Source organism: Scyliorhinus torazame, chromosome 6 (assembly GCF_047496885.1).
Source record: "Scyliorhinus torazame isolate Kashiwa2021f chromosome 6, sScyTor2.1, whole genome shotgun sequence".
Classification (NCBI taxonomy): Eukaryota; Metazoa; Chordata; class Chondrichthyes; order Carcharhiniformes; family Scyliorhinidae; genus Scyliorhinus; species Scyliorhinus torazame.
The window spans coordinates 105,249,854-105,269,959 of record NC_092712.1 but is presented as its reverse complement, the minus strand read 5'-3'; the positions used below and the strand labels follow the sequence as shown (position 1 = coordinate 105,269,959).

The following is a 20,106-nucleotide window of genomic DNA, read 5'->3' as shown; positions in this document are numbered from 1 at the left end:
GTGTTTAAATCCCCTCAGATCTATGAGCTGCAATTCATTATTGATTTCTCTTTGATATTGATTTTACTCGGCTGTGATTGACGGCTTCCACACACACTCGCGCACAGCTGTCAGCATTACTCCCGTCATCTCCATTCACGGTTCAGTAACTCTGAAGTGTTCTAACTGAAATGTTTATAAACATCAAACTTTGATTGACAGCTCCTGGATCATGGATGGGAGGCTGAATTGTGATGCGGGGTGGGTGGGAGGAGATGGCTAACTGCAGGACCTCGCTATCAGGCCATCCGCTCAAAATGGCAGCCCAATAGCAGGGTTCCCGAGGGCATCCTTCGCAATCTTTGCCATGCATAAATGTGCATGGCTAAGGATTGGGAATTGCTTAAAACATCAGGTGTAATTCAGCGCCGGTGGGGAAGTCTTCCAAATGGAGAATTCCCCTCCATATATTAAGGACTAGAGTGAGTTACAATGTGAAATGCTTTAATGTGAAAGAAAACAATATGGAACATACAGGTCGAATTTAAATGGTTACTTACTGATTTACCAGGAAATTAATTGGTTGTGTTCCTTCCTTACTGTCTCAGGATCAGTTAGAACCAATATTATTATAGGTGCCATCGCAGGGACCATCCTAATGGCAATTCTCGTCTTGGCTGTTGCAGCATTTTTTTACAAGTAAGTATCAAAACTTTGCCCTTGTATTGCTGTATAACTTTCTTCACCTCAATTTCACATTATGCTAACAGAATTTTCTAATTGTGTTACACTCAGTAAGAGGATATATTTTGTTGCTTTCATTAACCCAAATAAATAGTAATCACGTAGCACTTCAGATCCAATTCCATGAGCTCTTGCTACTGGAAGGGCTGTTCACCCACCAGCCATACATTTGGGACTAGATATTACAGGTAGTAGTGAAGCAATGGCACTCACCATGAACCATGGCAAAAAAACAACCCATAAATATCTAGTGGTCTCAGTGCCATCGGACTAGTTCTTTGCCACAAAGGTGATGTCAGCAAGTAGGGTAAGAAACCAATCATGGTCCAAACATGAACAAAAGAGCTCAACTCAAGAGGTGAGTTGAGAGTGATTGCCTTTGACATCAAGGCCACATTTGACCAATTGTAGCTTTCAGGGAGCCCTGGCAAAATTAGGTCAAGGGAAAACCAGTTGAAAGAGTCTCCATTGGTTCGAGTCATATTTGGTACATAGGAAGAGAAGCGTGGTCGTTGCAGGCCAATCATCTTTGTTCCAGGACATTGCTGAGAGTTCCTCAGGATAATGTCCTAGGCGCATCTACCTCCAGCTGCTTCATCAGTGACATTCTCTCCATCATTAAGTCAAAAGTGGGTATGTTCATTGATATTTGCACAATGTTCAGCAGCATTTATGACTCCTCAAGGCACTGAAACAATGCCAGTATGCACCAAGACCTGGACAACTTTCAAAATTGAGCTGGTGGGTGGCAAGTAACATTCGTGCCACACAAGTATCAGGCCAGGCAATGACCAACTCCAACAAGAGAGAATGTAACCATCGCCTCATAATAATCAATGGCATCACCGTCACTGAATCCCCCCCTATCAACACCCTGGTGGTTACCATTCACCAGAAGCTAAACTGCACCAGCAATATAAACACTGTGGCTACAAGAACAGGGCCAGACACTGGTAATTCTGAAATGGGTAACTCACCTCCTGACTCCCAAAAGCCTGTTCACCTTCCACAAGGCACAAGTAAGAAGTTTGGTGGAAGACCCTCCACTTGCCTAGACAGGTGCATTTCCAACATCACTCAGGAAGTTCAACACCATGCAGTGTCACAATATGTGGATAATGTAAAGCACATAAAGGGTTAATGTAATGTTACGACTCCAGTCACTAGATGGTGCAACAGAGCAACCATATAAATATCACATGCCTCCTTGACTTCTGGGAGATAGATGAAGACAGGTGAGAGAGCAGGAGAGAGCAAGAGAAGTAGAGACAGAGTAGGTGTGAGATATCTTAACTGATAGCATAGTTTAATATTGTAGATGTGTCGTGTAATCTTTACTTAACTAATTCCTTAGTAATATATTTGAATCTACTTCAGCGTAGTGTAATAAAATAGCTTTGTTTGTTAAACTCTGATTGCTGTTCTTTGTTAACACTACAATCTTCACCACCCTGAACGAACAAAAACAAAGAACACAACATGCAGGACAAAGCAACCCACTTGATCTGCACTTATCCATCGCCTTAAAATTTCACTTCCTCCACCACCGATGCACAATGGCAACAGCGTGTACCCTATGCACAATGCACTGCAGCTACTCACCAAGGCCTCTTTGAAAGCACTTTCTAAATCCATGCCTCTTACCATTTAGAAGGACAAGGACAGCAGATACATGGGAACACCATCAGCTACAAGTTCCACACAAGCCACACACCATCCTGACTTGAAAGGGTATTGCCATTCTTTCAATGACAATGGGAACAAAATCCTGGATCGTCCTTCCCAGCAACACTGAGTGTACCTGTACCAGACCAGATAGACTGCAGCAATTCAAGATGGTGACTCACCATCACCCTCTCAAGGACAATTAAGAATTGCCAACAAAAGTTAGTACAAACATCTCATTTTCAATCCAGGTGGGCTGGCTATATTAAGAATTGGGCAGGTGGGCGATCCCAGAAGTAGGGAAGAGTTTGGAGGCAGACCCGACATGGGTTTGGAGAATCAGTTAGTCCTAAAACGTGGACCTTCAGGAAGGTCCATTTAAGAGGTCAGAAGGCGATTGTGAAACCCCAAACTTCGGAGGAAACTCCTTTGTCTTGTCAGGCAAGTGTGAACTCTGTAAATGTTGGCCAACTGTTAGCTGTTTCTGGATCAGATGGTCCATCGTGGGCTATCCCTGGGGAAAAAAACTGTCAGTGGAGCTGCCTATTCGCAGTGTGCTCTACTGAAGCACTAAATTCATGGAGTGGATTCACGAGACACAGTGATGGAGATAGCATTGTCTTGGCTCCACAATCTTTAAGATGTTCTGCAGTAATGTAGTTAACTGACATGCCACAGTGGATGAGTTGTGAACAGTGCCATGGTAATCATCTCATCCACTTGCCCTCTTTCCACCCATTTATCAGGATATGACCAAATAGTTGAACCTTGGCATAACAGTGTGATTAAGAGGGAGTAAACCAGTAGGGCTGTCAGTAATCGCAGAACACAGCATGCTACCTTTGATTGACAGCTGCTACATCCATGGCACCAAACCTTGTGCAGTGCCACTTTCTCCACCACAACTTAACAGCATTCAGTGATGATGGGCAAAATTCTCCGGTATCGGCGCGATGTCCGCCGACCGGCGCCAAAAACGGCGCAAATCAGTCCGGCATCGCGCCGCCACAAAGGTGCGGAATCCTCCGCCCCTTGACCGGCCGAGTCGTAACCTTGAGGGGCTAGGCCCGCGCCGGACTGATTTCCGCCCTGCCAGCTGGCGGAAGTGCCCCGCCAGCTGGCGTGGAAATTACATTGCCGGGCGGCGCATGCGCGGGTGCGTTAGCGGCCGCTCACGGCATCCCCGTGCATGCGCTGTGGAGGGAGTCTCTTCCGCCTCCGCCATGGTGGAGACCGTGGCGAAGGCGAAAGGAAAAGAGTGCCCCCACGGCACAGGCCCGCCCGCCCGTGGATCGGTGGGCCCCGATCGCGGGCCAGGCCATCGTGGGGGCACCCCCCCGGGGCCAGATCGCCCCGCGCCCCCCCCAGGACCCCGGAGCCCGCCCGCGCCACCTTGTCCCGTCGGTAAGAGAGGTGGTTTAATCCACGCCGGCGGGACAGGACTTCGGCCCATCCGGGCCGGAGAATCGCGGGGGGGGGGGGCCGCCAACCAGCGCGGCGCGATTCCCGCCCCTGCCGAATCTCCGGTGCCGGAGAATTCGGCAACCGGCAGGGGCAGGATTCACGCCAGCCTCCGGCGATTCTCCGACCCGGCGGGGGTTCGGAGAATCTCGCCCGATATGTTGAAAATGGCTTATTGCGTAAGCACACCAATGTGAGGAAGAGCATTGTAACCTGAATGGCTCGCTACTTTTTTCATTTGTGTTGTTGGAAAGTCACACAGAGGAAATGCAGAGGAAGGGAAGGGTCCAGTTGCCCCAAGCTTCTCGAATCAGGACCTGCAGGTTTTCATCAAAGAGGTCCAGAGGAGGAGAGCGATCCTCTACCCTACTGGCTGCGCAACCCACCAATCACCACAACAAAGGCCTAGGTTTCAAATTGTGGCTGCAGTGAGCTCAGCAGGAGACCATGAGAGAAAGGGATCATCTAGCCCAAGGTATTTGGACAATCGGCAGCAGATGTCTGGACATCTGGCGGGGTTTCCGGAGGTAGTTGCAAGAGCAGCATCTCAGCCAAGAAAGGGTGCATGTGGCATGGATCACTGCATTCAGAGTATGAGCGCTGATATCCATTGAATGCATGAGGATCTGCATTGCCTGAACAGGATGGTCACACTGTTGGCATACCCGCTGCAGGAATGGATAACTGCTGCACCCCAGCTACCAACCCCATCAACTCCACCTAATGGTGGAGGGCTATGCAGGTCACCGAGGAGGGTAAAGATGCCAAGAGCTTCTCAGCACCTCATCTTCTGCCACCTTCTCAGCCCTTGTCTACCCCACAGGTGCCAGTGACCATGACTGCCCATGCAGAGATAAGGTCACAGTCTGAAGGAGGTACCCAAGCAGTCCCCAACGAACACCTGTGTAATGAAGGTGGCCATCATGCTCATCAATGCCATATAGAGAGAAAAGTGAGCAGCTTGGCTCCACCTCAATCAGGCAGGGGGCACTTCAAAGGCGTGTTGATGAGTGCAGGATTCCATCTTGCATGGAGAACTAATAGCATCACCGTGGTTACATTTTCATGTTGCAAATATTACATTTGAGCACTTTTTCAATATATGTACATATTACTCACAGATGACTCGGTGTGTGTTTGTACACTACAAAATTATGAAGGGCATTTGTATCAGTGATAATGAAGGTGATATTCTGAGGTTCCACTTTTGTTGATGTCATCAGGAGCAAGGGTGTGGCCATATTTGAGAGGTTTCAGAAGGCTTCTTCCTTTTCTGGTATATTACATAATAACCTTGTGTTCAAAGGCACAAGCACTGGGATGTTCCATGTTTCTATCACTGTCCATCCGTACTTTACTTTAAGGGAGGTTTAATGAGAAGAGTTCACAGACATATGCAGGTCTGCAAGTGAAGCATGAGGGCTGAGTGCAAGGCATTCATCCGCATGGCAGTGTCACGCATTGGCCTAGGTATAAGCATTGTAGGTTGAGATACCATGTATATTCCGGGGAATATTGCTAGTCTTTTGCTCCGACTTCTTTGGCAGCATTTGCATTGCAGGTGGCAAAGGATGTACTTTGTGTGGAAAGCTGAGGTTCATGAAAGTCAGGAATGTTGCATATGCAGCCTGCTGAAGAAACTGGACCATTGGCCAAAATGGATTGTGAGCAGTTTCATTCAGAGATCTCATTGCATAGTTGGGCGCTCATTCTGTACTATATGCCTTTTCTGCATGTATGTTGGCTCATACAATCATGTCAGCATATGATGGGTGTGAAGCCTTATGTCACAATGTCACACTCCGCATTAGTGGACATGATCTGAGTGTGCACTGGGTGGATGCTTGCATGCCTCATTTACACACACTATCATTTATGTGAGGGAGCCAGGTTGTGAAGACCCTTTACCATATGTCTTTACAATATGCTGAGGGTCACAAGTATAATGGCCAGGCATGCAGCCAATTTATTTTGTCTGAGACAAACTCATTAATGTTATTTCTCTCCCATGTCAAGGTTCCTGAGTAATTGTGGTGTAGGTGTTAAAGGCTTCTGAGTTAGAAGTTGCTGATAGCAAGTGTGAGATCGAAGGATCCTATTAGTATCTAGTCTGTACAGGGACATGCCTGGTGCTGAGCCCTCCCTGCGTAACGCCGTCCCTGGCTACATGGCCATGCCTCCCACGCGTTCTGCCTTTGGCGGCCTCCTCATCCTCTTCCAGAATCATCTGAATGGACAAGGCTTTCTCCCTCTTCCCCAAAATCATACTCATCCTCCTCCTACTTAGAGATTGGAACTCTGCCCGTGGATCTTCTTATTTGATTGTAGGCTGCTCTGCTGTGAAATGTTGTGTAGTATGCATTACAATTCTGCATATCTTGCTGGGGCACGCTGTAGAGTTCCACCTGAACGATTGAGGTACCTGAGTCGCATTTTTAGAATGCTAATGGCCTGCTCGATTGTACTCCTTGTGATGACATGGCTGCCGTAGTTCCACTCTGCCTCAGTTTAAAAGGGGTCATTAGACAGGTTCTAGTGACCTTTGTCCAGTAGAAGCCAACCACTGATCTGTGAAGATGGCTGAAATAGCTGAGGGAGATGGGAACTCCTCAGTACGAAGGAGCCATGGCAGCCCACAGGGAACCTTGTACACAGTAAAATCATGTGGTCACATTGAGTGAGTGGAAGGACTGGTTGACAAAGGTATCCGCATTTTGAGTTGTGGCCTATGACAACATGGGTGCAATCTGAGGGAAGCTGCTAATTGGGTAAAAGCCATGGCTCTCTGCGTCTGAGACGCCAAGTCAACAGGGAAATTAATGTGTTTTCCCACACAAGCAAAGGGCATTAGTTACAGCCTTAATACAGCTGTGCGTTGCTGACTAGAAGACGGGTCTCCTGTTGAGTACTGTAAAGAGCCTGAGACATAAAAATTGAGAGTGAATATAACTTTTCCAGCCACTGGCAGGTCATGGGGATTGACAGAATGTGGTTCGAGTTATTGGTGGACGATGTGACATACGTCTTCATGACTTCACTACTTCATGACTTAACCGCAGCCATCTTCAGCCCTCGATCTCAAATTGAGATATGTCTGGGGTCCATAAATACTTCCTACAGGATAATACCTGGTTCCTTGCCCTCTCATCCTCTTCCTTCCTGGTGCGAGTGGTGTTCCCTCTTCCTCCTGATTTTGGGCCCTCCCTCTGGCCTCATATTGACCTGCTTCATGTGTCACGGTACAATGCCCATTTTGTGCCTTTGTACAAAGCACGCGCGCACTTCATAAGCAGAAATTCTACCTCGCACGGTGTGCATGAGTTACTGGAGCAAATAAAATTGCCCTGCCAAGTCCAGCAGCCCCACCCTTCTATTCCCTTAGGTTTATCCCAGACATGTTTTTGCCATTTCTGAGGCATTAAGTACAACTTCACAGCAAATTCCAAATTCACCTCTCCAAAATGCTATCTGAAAAGTTCACAAAATTCATACCCACTACTACCAGGTCTAGCCCTGGGCACGTCATGTTACATGTGGTAAACCACTGTTGCACCTGTATTAGGTGATGTAAGGTAGGACCTGTACTACAGGTTCGCTGGTAGTCCCTGCCTGCTGGCTCCGCCCAGTAGGCGGAGTATAAATATGCATGTCCTCCATTCAGCAGCCATTTTGCCAGCTGCTGTGGGAGGCCACACATCTTAGAGCAATAAAGCCTCAGTTGTATCCAACTCTAGTCTTTGTTCAATTGATCGTGCCTCATTACACGCGTCTACTTCACCAGAATCAAATACAAGTGGAGGCAGCAGCTGTTTTAAATGGGAAGCTGCTTCTGCAAAATACACATATATGAAATACGGTGCTCCCTCATTCCTTTCTCTGTGATAGTGGTAGGAGCTGTGTTTGCGGGTGGGGCATTCTAGTTTGGGCTTGCCTGTGCTTTTTGCAAGGATGGGGAGGCTGTCTGTTGTTGAGAATACCCAGGCCAAAATATTCAAGGTGGACTTTAAAGAAAGTGACTTTAAAAATGGAGAAAGTTGAATATCACAAATATAAAATTAACTTTTCAGAGCCAATGAGAGAGTTTGGCAGTAATCATGATGTTAAAAACCTAATTACACCTCATTCGACAAGTGTTACTTTCTCAACAGTTTTTCAGCATGACTACATGGTGAAAGTTGAGGCTTTCGTGCATCTACTGACTGCTTAAGGATTCCATCCTGGGAGACCTCAGCATTGCACTTGTGGAGAAGCAGAAAATCACTGACAACAACTTCTGGATTACTACATTATTCTGCACATGTGGATTCCCAAAGCAGAATGTTTGCCCTGATATGGGGGTGGGAGCAAAGACTATCAATCTGCGAATTGTCACATTTTCACATTTAACAGCATTGAAAGTTAAACATGAAATATACTTAAGTGAATAGAATTTATTTTTCTAATAGACTGTAGGACGTGGAGGCCTCATGAACAGGATTGGTGCCAGAGTATTTCCCATCCGAGGCAAGCCTTCAGTCTGCCCCCAAAGACCACCATCCCACACAATTAACTTTCAAAAATGAATACACAAAAATGGTCCCACGCTCACACAATTGCTAAAAACTGTCAAACTCATGGGTGGTTATTACTCACAGACTGTCCTCACTCTGGTCTCAACCTCCCGCTGCTCTGCCCCTGCAGCACCATGTTCCCTTGGCATTGGTCACTATAATCTGCTCCCGCACCTTGCGAGACCTCAACCCATAGCACCACAAGACCACCCAGGAGCTTTTGAATTTAAATACACAGAACTCGTAGTCTCATTTTTAACTTGGCACTAATTGTTCCCAACAACTATTCAATAATAATAATCTAGTGTCACAAGTAGGCTTACATTAACACTGCAATGAAGTTACCGTAAAAATCCCCTAGACGCCACACTCCAGCACCTGTTCGGGTACATGGAGGGAGAATTCAGAGTGTCCAATTCACCGAACAAGCACATTTTTCAGGACTTGTGGGAGGAAACTTGAGCACCCAGAAGAAACCCACGCAGACACGTGGAGCACGTGCAGACTCCGCATAAACAATGACCCACGCCAGGAATCGAACCTGGGACACTGGCGCTGTGAAGCAACAGTGCTACCCACTGTGCTACCGTGCCGCCCAACCCAGCAAATGTTGAATACATTTAAGACTGGGATATTGAGATGTTTGGTCTCTCAGGGAATTAAGGGATATAAAGAACAAAGAACAAAGAAAATTACAGCACAGGAACAGGCCCTCCGTCCCTCCCAGCCTGCGCCGATCCAGATCCTTTATCTAAACCTGTTGCCTATTTTCCAATCTGTTCCCCGCCCGTTCATATATCTGTCTAGATGCATCTTAAATTATGCTATCGTGCCCGCCTCTACCACCTCCCCTGGCAAAGCGTTCCAGGCACCCACCACCCTCTGCGTAAAAAACTTTCCACGCACATCTCCCTTAAACTTTCCCCCTCTCACCTTGAAATCGTGACCCCTTGTAATTGACACCCCCACTCTTGCAAAAAGCTTGTTGCTATCCACCCTGTCCATACTTCTCATAATTTTGCAGACCTCAATCAGGACCCCCCTCAACCTCCGTCTTTCCAACAAAAACAATCCTAATCTACTCAACCTTTCTTCATAGCTAGCACCATCCATACCAGGCAACATCCTGGTGAACCTCCTCTGCACCCTCTCTAAAGCATCCACATCCTTCTGGTAATGTGGCAACCAGAACTGCACGCAGTATTCCAAATGTGGCCTAACCAAAGTCCTATACAACTGTAACATGACCTGCCGACTCTTGTACTCAACTCCCCGTCCGATGAAGGCAAGCATGCTGTATGCCTTCTTGACCACTCTATCTCCCAGATCTCTCTGTGCATCAATTTTCACCAGAATTCTTCCATTGACCGTATAGTCTGCTCTTGAATTAGATCTTCCAAAATGCCTCAGCTCGCATTTGCCTGAATTGAACTCCATCTGCCATTGCTCTGCCCAACTCTCCAATCGATCTATATGGGAAGCATGCAGGAAAGCTGAAGCCCCTGATCGTACTGAATGGTGGAGCAGGCTCGTGGGGTGACATGGTCTGCTTCTGCTCTTATTTCTTATGTTCTTGACACATGATGAGTGAAGAAGGCTGCTGGAAATGGCAGGAGGGTGGCCGCGAGCAATTGAGTCAAAGTATCAAAACCGACGACGCAACAAAAGCACGAGTAGTGGTGGCAGAGAAGAAAACGGGTCATTGGATAGTGGGAAAGGAGGGAAACGATTGGAAAATCAGTGAGCACATGCTGGGGGGGGGGGGGGGGGGGGGCAAAGAAAGGGTAAGCAATTGGATGGCCTGGTCTGCAGGCATGTGCATGTGGAGGGAAATGAGGTTTCATTAACGAGCTGTAATTAATGAACATGCTCGGTGGGGGTTAGTCTCATGACTAAGCATGAGACAATATTGTGCCCTACCTCCAGGGACTTGTGGGAAGCAACTCATATTATTTTAAAGTTTCAGAAAGTTCAGGACTTTGCTGGTGCGGTGGTTGCCATTCCCTACATCTTGCTGTCCTGGGCAACCGCTGGTTCGCCTAATGGCTGCAGTAGTCCTGTGCATGAAACCTATTAAAGTTCACTAATGCCAGGAATTTCCTGGCGAGGTTCCTCCAATCAGTCACCATAAACTTAACAGAAGACTGGTAGAAGCCTCATTTATATTCTAATATATCCTGTTCTAAAGTTATTAAGTTCCTGTTCTATTAAGACTGTATTAAGAGTTGGAGTAAGTGGCAATGTGAATGACTCTGACATGAAATGAAACAATATGGAACATTTTCAGATTAAATTTAAATGGTTAACTACTGATTTCTTAGGAGATTAAATAGTAATCTTACCGCGCCAGCCAACATGCTTGTTTCCCATCATCCCATCCCCAAAACATTTTGCCAGAGGCTGGATGGGACAGTATGGTTGCTTGCTTGCCAGCAAAGGGTAGTCAACTGAAGTAAGTTAAAGGCCAATTGTGGCCAATTATCGAAGGCTAACTGGAACATTTTGCGTGTCACCTGTCATTTTAATGCTCTTGTTTGTCCTTGGCCTGCTGCAATATTCCAATTTAGCTCAACACAAGCCCGAGAAACATCACCTCTCCTTTCAACTAGGCAATTTGCAGCCTTCTGATTCAACGTTGAGCTCAACAATTTTAGATCATAACTTCTGCACATATTTTGTTTTTCTTTACTGGCTTGTTTCTCTTCTCATTGCTCCCTCATTTCTTTATGGACAGCAGTATTCACAATCCTGTTATTCATACCTTCTCCAGACACATCTTTTGTTACTCCGCTTGTCCTATTATCACTTCCTTTGGCCTTGCACAACAAAACTTTTTCTGATGTAATCTCTCCTCCCTTCCACGCTACCATAGATCTTCCCTTCTGTTCTTCCCACCTTCCTCCTTTCACTTGTTAATTTCACGAGTAAGCATTTCTAACTTTTCCAGTTCTGTTGAAAGGTCACACACCTGAAAGGTTAACTGTTTTTATCTCTCCACAGATGTTGTCAAACCCGATGAGTATTTCTGACATTATTTGATTCTCAGGTTCCCAGCATCTATAGTGTTTTGTTTTGTACTAGCTTGAATTATCCGTCAATTTTCTGTCTTTCAACAGCAAACAATTTTCCTTTTGGTCAGTAGGTAACATTTACTTTGCAGGATCACTTCAGATGTTCACACTGGTGAACTGGAAGTTTAGCTGTGCTCTGCCCATAATCGCGAGCTATTAAATTTAGTAGTCTTTCAGCAGGAACAGGTAGTGCCGACTCATAATATTATAAAATGCCGTTGCTTCGGCAGCTTCAACTAATGGGAACCCTACACATTCCATGAACTATAATAAATAATTACGCGCTTATCACCATTCCAAGTTTTGAGAGAGGGACTGGTATATGCTTAAGTAAAATGATCAATAAACATTTCTGTGCCATTATCTTACTGCTGTCTCATATCAATTGTTTTGTTCATTCATATGATGTGGGCGTTGTTGGCTGAGCCGGCATTTATTCATCATCCCTATTTACCCTTGAATTGAATGACTTGCCCGACTATTTCAGAGGGCAGTTAAGAGTCAACCACATTGCGTCTGGGGTCACATGTTGGTCAGCCCAGGTAACGACTGCAGATTTCCTTTTCCTAAAGAACAGTAGTGAATCAGATGTGGTTTATTGGGCATCATTAGACTTTTAATTCCAGATTTTATTGGATTTATTTCTCCATCTATGGTGGAGTTCAAACCCAGGTACAAGAGCATTATCTTGTGTCTCTGCATTACTAGCCCAGTGACCATCCCATTACGCCACTGCCTCCCTAAACTAAAACCAGAACATAATACTCAGCAGGTCAGGCAGCATCTGCAAAGAGAGAAACAGAGTTAGCATTTGAGGTTGATGACCTTTCATTAAATGTGGCAAAAGCTGGAAATGTAATATGTTTTGAGCAAGGGGTGTATGGGACAAGAACATAAGGAAGGTCTTATGATATGATAGCGTAGAAGATAGATTGAATGACAGAAGATTTAGTCTTATAGAGGTAAAAGGAATGGTGATGGGGAAAGAAAAGAAGTAAAGAAACAGAAGATGTGCCTAGGGCAGGTGTGCTGTTGACTAGGAGCAAGAAATCAGAGAAACATCAAAGAAAAAGGAACAAAATGGGAAACAGAGTTCACAGTCTGAAATTGTGGGACTCCTCCGTGTTGAGTCCAGGAGGATCTAAAGTGCCTAATTGAAGGACAAGGTGCTGTTCCTCAAGCTTATGCTGAACTTCCACTGGAACAGACCAAGGGCGGGGATGTCAGCATGAAAGCAAGCTAGGGAACTAAAATGACAAAATTCTTCACCTTCCCGGTCTGCTAGGATCGTAGGCTGGAAAAGCCGGTTTGCAGATCCACTTACCAGGAAATGTACTTCAGAGTTGCAAATTTCCCCTTTGATAATCTGATCAGGGCTGGTATTCATTCCAAAAAATCCATAAAGACAACTTCAGAATCTCATTTCTAGAGTAAATCCATTACCGTAGATTTTTATGTAGATAAATTACTATTTTGCATGCTAAACCCTGATAATCATTCAGCTGTGGAGTAAGGAAACCTAAAATTGACGAAGCAGAAAAAGTGTTTGAATTTCAAATGGTTAATGATGATTATTCTTCATATAATTATTCGCATTCCAGTTCCTAAACTAATTTTTTGTCATGAACATGCTTTGATTTACTCTTTTTATTTGCTTCCTCCCTCTGCTTCACGTTTGAAAGAAACTACCGAGAAAGAAGGTATGTTTAATTTTAGGGTTCTACAGGTTACTTTAATGTGTTCCTTTTTAGAAGTAACTGCATTTTACTGAAATCTTTCACAATGATGGATAATTCATAATTAATCATCAGGCTTACCTCCCCAGCGCACCCTTGCTTTACTCCATTGTACTGCTGGCTAGTACATCCCCTCCCCCTCTTCATCTTCTACCTTTTCTTCCCTGGAAGCAGTTCTGTTTCAGCTGGGAGCAGAGAGCTTGGTTTGTGAGCTTCTCAGTGGTGGCTTTCAGTGATCAGCTGCGGGAATTGTTCTTCTGCGTGTCATGAGCAGGCCTGCCCGTCTCTCCTCCCCTCACCCCAAGATTCAGTGCCCTGTGCTGTGAATGCTTCACCTATCAGGATGAGCTTACAAACTTTGGCAAAATGACAACAGACACGTCTAATGCCAGTTAAGACTGGAATGCAAACTTACAACCCACTGGGTTGTGAATCTGCCATTCCTCTAGAACCTTTGGGCTGTCCAGCACCAGATATGTCATACACCCATTGCCTGCTTCACTTCTACGAGTTGTCAGACTAATAATTAATTTTAAACTTTATCTTTACAGCTTTCATTTTTCACATAACCTGCTTTTAAATATGTTGCTTGTGATACCATGCAGCATAACATCAACCAAATCTGAATTTTGAACACAATTATTTGATAGAATGTTATGAGGGATGGTGGTTCTAGATGTACTTGTTCCGGGTTTGATGGCTCTTCTTTCCTACCTTCTCACTGTTTGTAGGCAAATGCCACAAGGAGACTATGTCAAAAAGCCTGGGGAAGCTGACTCTTTCTATAGTGACATACCTCCTGGAGTCAGCTCAAACTATTCAGCATCTAGTTCTAAGAAAAGGTCTGCATTTCTTTCTCAACCTATTCTTTTACAAGCAACAAGCAGATTGAGTTAATTACATAGCAAATAGAGTAAAGTTATATGAAGCCTGAGCTTTAAACCATTTTAACCCAATTTCCCCCTGTGTGTTTGGGGTGCTAATGCAAAAGCTGGTTTTGTGTCCAGTTCTGAATTATATCCACTTTGACACAGGCACCGGAAAACCTGCACCTGGCTTGAGGGAAGGTGGAAGGCAAATTGGAGTGGCTGAGGTTTTTTTTGTCAATCAGTTTTGCTTTTTAAAAGTGGCAACATAATATACAAGCTGTGTTGCGATGAGACCCATGTATAGCAGTAACATTTTAAAAAAAAAATCTCCTCAGGCTTGCAGTTGGAAGGATGCAGGTATTCAAATCATCTTCCTTCTTTTCTAAGATTCACTTCCCTCCTCTCAAATGTCAACAGATAATGCCATATCTTCCAAGTCTCTTGAATTCATGCATATTTTTTGAGGTTGAATTCTTGAGCCCCTGGTTAATTGAAAAGAAACTACAGAAACTACATTTTTTCTAGTGTACGGTTAGAAAGACCAAACTACTAGATAGCTCAAACTGCACTAGAAGTTCAAAGAGAAACTAAGGTAAAATACTGAGAACCTAGCAAAAGGGCAGCTTAATGGTTAATGGTGAGAAAAAACACACAGCCTGAAGTGGAGCAATGAGCAAAGGAAGGGTAAGTAATTGGCTGCTACTAGACTGTCATTTTTTTTTTCTTGTATTTATTTTCCTGTAATTTCTTTTGGTCTCACTCTCAGCATGCCCAGTCACTGTATCTGCAAAACACATGCCAGGTGCCCTGATCAGTGTTCTGTGTTCCACCACCAAGGCCAGCACTTTGCATTTTGTTGCTCCTGATTGATCACACACGCATGAGTAAAGCAGTTACTGCTGATTGAGTAAGGCCTGTACATTGGTGAGGATATCTGGGCTCACAGCATTGGCCCTCATCGCATATGTTGAACGTTTGAATCTAAGTCTGCTGTTATCCATCCCTGAGAAAAAATTTGGACATTTAGGAGAGCAGGCAATTGCACTTAAAAGGATATAATGAATTGTGAAAAAATGTGCGACATACACAATTACCTCAGGAGTGCTGCTGTGCATTTGTTCCTCCCTTGTACAGACGCAGAAATGACCATGAATGTAGGTTGACATGGCCCTTAGTAATAAAAACAAAATGAGCTCTTGCAAACAATAATACAGAGCACACAAGGGGAAATTGTGAATGTACGTAGCACTCCATGACTTTGCACATGTGCTCGCAGGTGAATCTTGCTTGTGAATCTGCTAGAGTGTTATGAACTGCATGCACCAAGGTAAGCGTACAAGGGTCCTGACTCCAAAGGCTGCTCCTTCAGCTAATCATGCAACTTTCCTCATTTAAATGTTCATGATAATATACTAAAACAGATACTGCAACATCTCTGTCTTGGTATCTTAGCGCACTACCTCGGGGAAGCCGAAGAACAATCTGGCATTTCATTGTAGGGTCAAAGTGAAGGATTACCTCAAGTATATTTTTTAACATTTCAGATCAAATGGACTCTCTCATTCATGGAGTGAACGGATTCCAGATGAAAAACATATTCCGGATGTCTGTGAAAATGGTAGACCACGCAGTAACTCCTGGCAGGGTTAGTGTTATTTATATGTATATAACATAATGAATGATATGGATTTACATTCAAAGTGTAGGTCACTATTATAATGTAGGAAAGGGCAGTTGTAATGCAGGAGCCAATTTGTACCTTACAAGGTCCCAAAAATAGTGTATCTTTTCTCTCTTTTCCCTCCCTACAGTTGCTGCAAGACCTGCTGAGATTTTCCAGCATTTTCTCTTTGATTTCAGATTCCAGCATCCGCAGTAATTTGCTTTTATCATAGTGTATCTGTTCTGGTGGTGTTAGTTGAGAGATCAGTATTAGCCCGGGCACCAGCAAATCTCTGCTCTTCTCCCAGTAGTGGGATTCTTTATATCCACTTACATGTTTAAGTGGAAACGTATTTTAACATATCTGAAAGAAAGGCTCTAAGAGTGCATCTTCTTTCAGTCAACATAAAATATGCACACCAATGCCTCTGGCTGTCAGTCATGCGTATTTGGAGTCTAGTGCACTCGATATTAGTTTGGAACCCTACATGATCTACACGTGTGGTATTAGCCATAGCATTTAGCATTGCTTTATCAATGTTAAATGTCATCTGCCAGATGTAAGACTGTAACCCATGGTACCTAAAATTAAGACCGACAAGCAAAGAAAAAATTAACTTGGATAAAACTCATGATTAATATTTAAATCTCAGTTAATCTTGGTTTTATCTTATCTGCATCCATCTCATTCAAATGTGTTTGCTTCCTGATGCTGTTATTATTAATAAAGAAAGAACTTGCATTTATGCAACACCTTTCAAGCCATTCCAAAACATTTTACACCCATAAAATGCATTTGAACCAGGACACAAGAGAAATGCCTCTGCCCTTCTTCAAAATTTCGATAGCCAAAGGTAAGGACTTCATATGACACCAGGTAGGCAGGGTAAAGACTAGATTTATTTCCTCTACTCACAATACTACAAATGCACTACTCCTCACCCCGCAGGGTCACCATCCTCTACCTGCTCCCAGGTCGGGGTTCATATCCTGTTAGGTTCCTCTCAATTAGAGGGTAAGACTCTGCAGCCCCGCCCTGCCCATCACCCGGGGACTTTGTACTCCAAAATGTAGGAGGGGAAGCCTTGCATACCCTGAGGGGGTCATAACAGAAATAGTGCCATGAGAGTTTTTTACATCCACCTGAGAAATCAGTCAGCACCTTGGTTTAATGTCTCACCTGAAAGTCAATGTAGCACTCCCTACATATGAAGCATCAATCTAAATGATATGCTCAAATCACAAGAGTGGATCTTAAAACCAGTGTTGTGACTCCAAGTGTGAGTGCTGCCTCTGACCCAAGGCTGATGTATACCATGTGGCTACACACTAATAATGGTGTATGAGGGAAACTGGAGAGCATAGGTATGCACCCAGTGAAAACCTTTTGGTGATATTCAAAGTAACGGAGGAGTTAGAGTTCGCATTGGCAGGTTAGGTAGAGCAGAGACACTGAAGAACAAATGTCACTGTGAGCTCCCCTTTCAAACATTTATTTCAGATAATCACATACATTTCATAGAATTTACAGTGCAGCAGGAGGCTATTCGGCCCATCGAGTCTGCACCGGCCCTTGGAAAGAGCACCCCACTTAAGATCACACCTCCAACCTATCCCCGTAACCCAGTAACCCCACCTAACCTTTTTGGACACTAAATTTTGGGCAATTTAGCATGGCCAATCCACCTAACCCGCACATCTTTGGACTGTGGGAGGAAACCGGAGCACCTGGAGGAAACCCACGCACACACGGGGAGAACATGCAGACTCCGCACAGACAGTGACCCAAGCCGGGACTCGAACCTGGGACCCTGGAGCTGTGAAGCAACTGTGCTAACCATTGTGCTATCGTGCTGCCCATAAAGGGAAAGTTGCTATAGTCCCTGATGACCATAGGCTGCTTTCACCTTTGGAGGGGGGGGGGGGGGGGTTGGGAAGAGCTGACTGGTGGTAATTTAATCTGAGGATCACCACGCCTCAGGCAAGGATGAGAAGGCGTGGCCTTCATGAATAACCTCAGCCGATACAGAAATTGAACCCTCGCTGCTGGCCTCGCTCTGCATCACAAACTAACCGTCTAGCCAAGTGAGCTAAACAAGCCCCCATTTTAGTTGACGGAATCAGGACTGGAAAATGCCAGAGTATGCTGTTCTGTGGAGAACCATTTACTGACTTTAGCTAAGTGGCTCCCTTTCAAATTTGAAGCACAATATTGACAGATGGAGAAGTATAACAGTGGTTGTGGTGATCTGCCTAAGTGCAGCTCCTCTACTCATTTCCCTGTACCTCATGGTGTTTTACTTTCCTCTTCAGTTGCTCATAGCAGCCTTTCAATTTCAAGTTATCTAATGTCATCATTCTCTTTCCCCCTTTTGATCTACATCCCTCCATCTTTCTTCAATCACTTCTTTCAGCAAATTCTCATACCTGAGAATATGGCCAATCCAAACTTTTTGCCTACACTTGATGGTATTCATAAACAACTTCATCTCCTCCGCAACCTGTAACTTCTTCATTGCTCTTTCCAACTGAGTGATGGATCCTACTTCTGTTACCATGATATATTCTGTTGTTGCTATCATTGAAGGATACTGCTTGGACATCATGAAGCAGACTTGTTTAAGGTCCAAGGAAGTCTTTATTAACGATACTGAACTTTGTATATATAATAGATATGGAGAGGACTCTAACTCTAGTTTCTTAAACATTGCTACTGATCTCCAGACTGGCCCTAGCTCTAGGTCATGAGCCTTTTTACATCACCGTATCGGTGATGCTGTACTCAGTCTCGTATTAACCCTTTAGGTACCAGATCCTTCTACTACACTGACCTGCTCCATCCTTCACAATTTGCTCGCCTTTGGATATTTGCTTTTCTCAATGTCCACATTTCAGCATTGTACAAGACACTACAAATCGCAGTCTTCATAAATTGTTTCTTAAGAGCTCTACTTATTCATATGTAGAACAATTCTTTATGTTTGGAGAATACATTATTTGTCAGTGTGATTCTAGCCCTGTTTTCTTTATGGCAGCAATAATCTTTTGACAAGATGCTTCCCAGGGCATTAAATTGTGAAGCCTGTTCCAACTGTTAATCATTTACCTTGACCTCTGATTTCCCACCATTATTTTTTAAAATCTCACATTTTTGTACTTCATCTAGTGCTTCTTTTATCACGAGAGAGTTACCCTGGGAGTCTTCAACATTTACTCTGGAACCCATGAAGTCTCATGGCTTCAGGTCAAACATGGGCAAGGAAACCGCCTGCTGATTATCACTCAGCTGATGAATCAGTACTCCTCCATGTTGAACACCACTTGGAGGAAGCACCGAGAGTGGCAAGACACAGAATGTACTCTGGGTAGGGGACTTCAATGTCCAGCACCTAAAGGGCATAGCTGCTAGACCTGGTCTGCAACAAGTGGTGAGGGAACCAACATGAGGGAAAAACAAACTAGACTCATCCCCACCAATCTGCCTGCCAGAGATGCATCTGTCCATGCTAGTATCGGTAGGACTGACCACCGCACAGTCCACCTAGATACAAAGCCTCTTCTCACATTGAGGATATCATTCATCGTGTTGTGTGGCACCACGATCGTGCTAAATGGCCTAGGTTCAGAATAGATCTACCAACTCAAGTCTAGGCATCCATGAGGCACTGTTGGCCATCAGCAGCAGCAGAATTGTACTCAGCCACAATCTGTAACCTCATGGCCCGGCATATCCCCCACTCTACCATTTCCACCAATCCAGGGGATCTACCCTGGATCAATGAAGAGTGCAGAAGGGACTGCCAGGAGCAACAACAGGCAAACCGAAAAATGTGGTGTCAACCTGGTGAAGCTACAACACAGGACTACTTGCATGCCAAACAACATAAGCAGCAAGTGATAGAGTAAGCGATCCCATAACTGGCGGATCAGATCTAAGCTGTGTAGTCCTGCCACATCCAGTCGTGAATGATGATGGAAGGAGTCATCAACAGTGCTATCAGGTGGCACTTATTTAACAATAACTTTCTCACTGACTCTCAGTTTGGGTTCTGCCAGGGTCACTCAACACCTGACCCCATCACAGCCTTGGTTCAGACATTGACAGAAAAGCTGAACTCCAGAGGTGAGGTGAGAGTAACTGCCCTTGACATCAAGGCAGCATTTGACCGAGTATGGCATCAAGGAGCCCTATCTAAACTGGAGTCAATGGAAATTAGGAGGAAAACACTCCGCTAGTTGGAGTCATACCTGGTACAAAGGAAGATGGTTGTGGTTATCAGTCATCTCAGTCCTGGGACATCACTGCAGGGTAGTGTCCTAGGCCCTTCAGCTGCTTCATCAATGACCTTCCTTCCAACATAAGGTCAGA

At 44.7% G+C, this 20,106-nt stretch overlaps 1 protein-coding gene across 10 annotated transcripts in view; it reads left to right on the top strand.

Moving 5' to 3' along the window:
• Positions 1-20,106, top strand: part of adam22 (ADAM metallopeptidase domain 22) — a 588,297-nt gene that overhangs the window by 523,546 nt on the left and 44,645 nt on the right. For 5 of the 10 annotated variants that reach the window (XM_072508619.1, XM_072508627.1, XM_072508621.1 and 2 more), the window contains exons 25-28: positions 588-678; positions 13,153-13,170; positions 13,938-14,048; positions 15,620-15,720. In XM_072508619.1, the coding sequence (XP_072364720.1) occupies positions 588-678; positions 13,153-13,170; positions 13,938-14,048; positions 15,620-15,720 (321 nt within the window). The remainder of the gene's footprint in view (positions 1-587; positions 679-13,152; positions 13,171-13,937; positions 14,049-15,619; positions 15,721-20,106) is intronic. The other 5 variants (XM_072508626.1, XM_072508622.1, XM_072508629.1 and 2 more) reach the window with 2 other exon arrangements.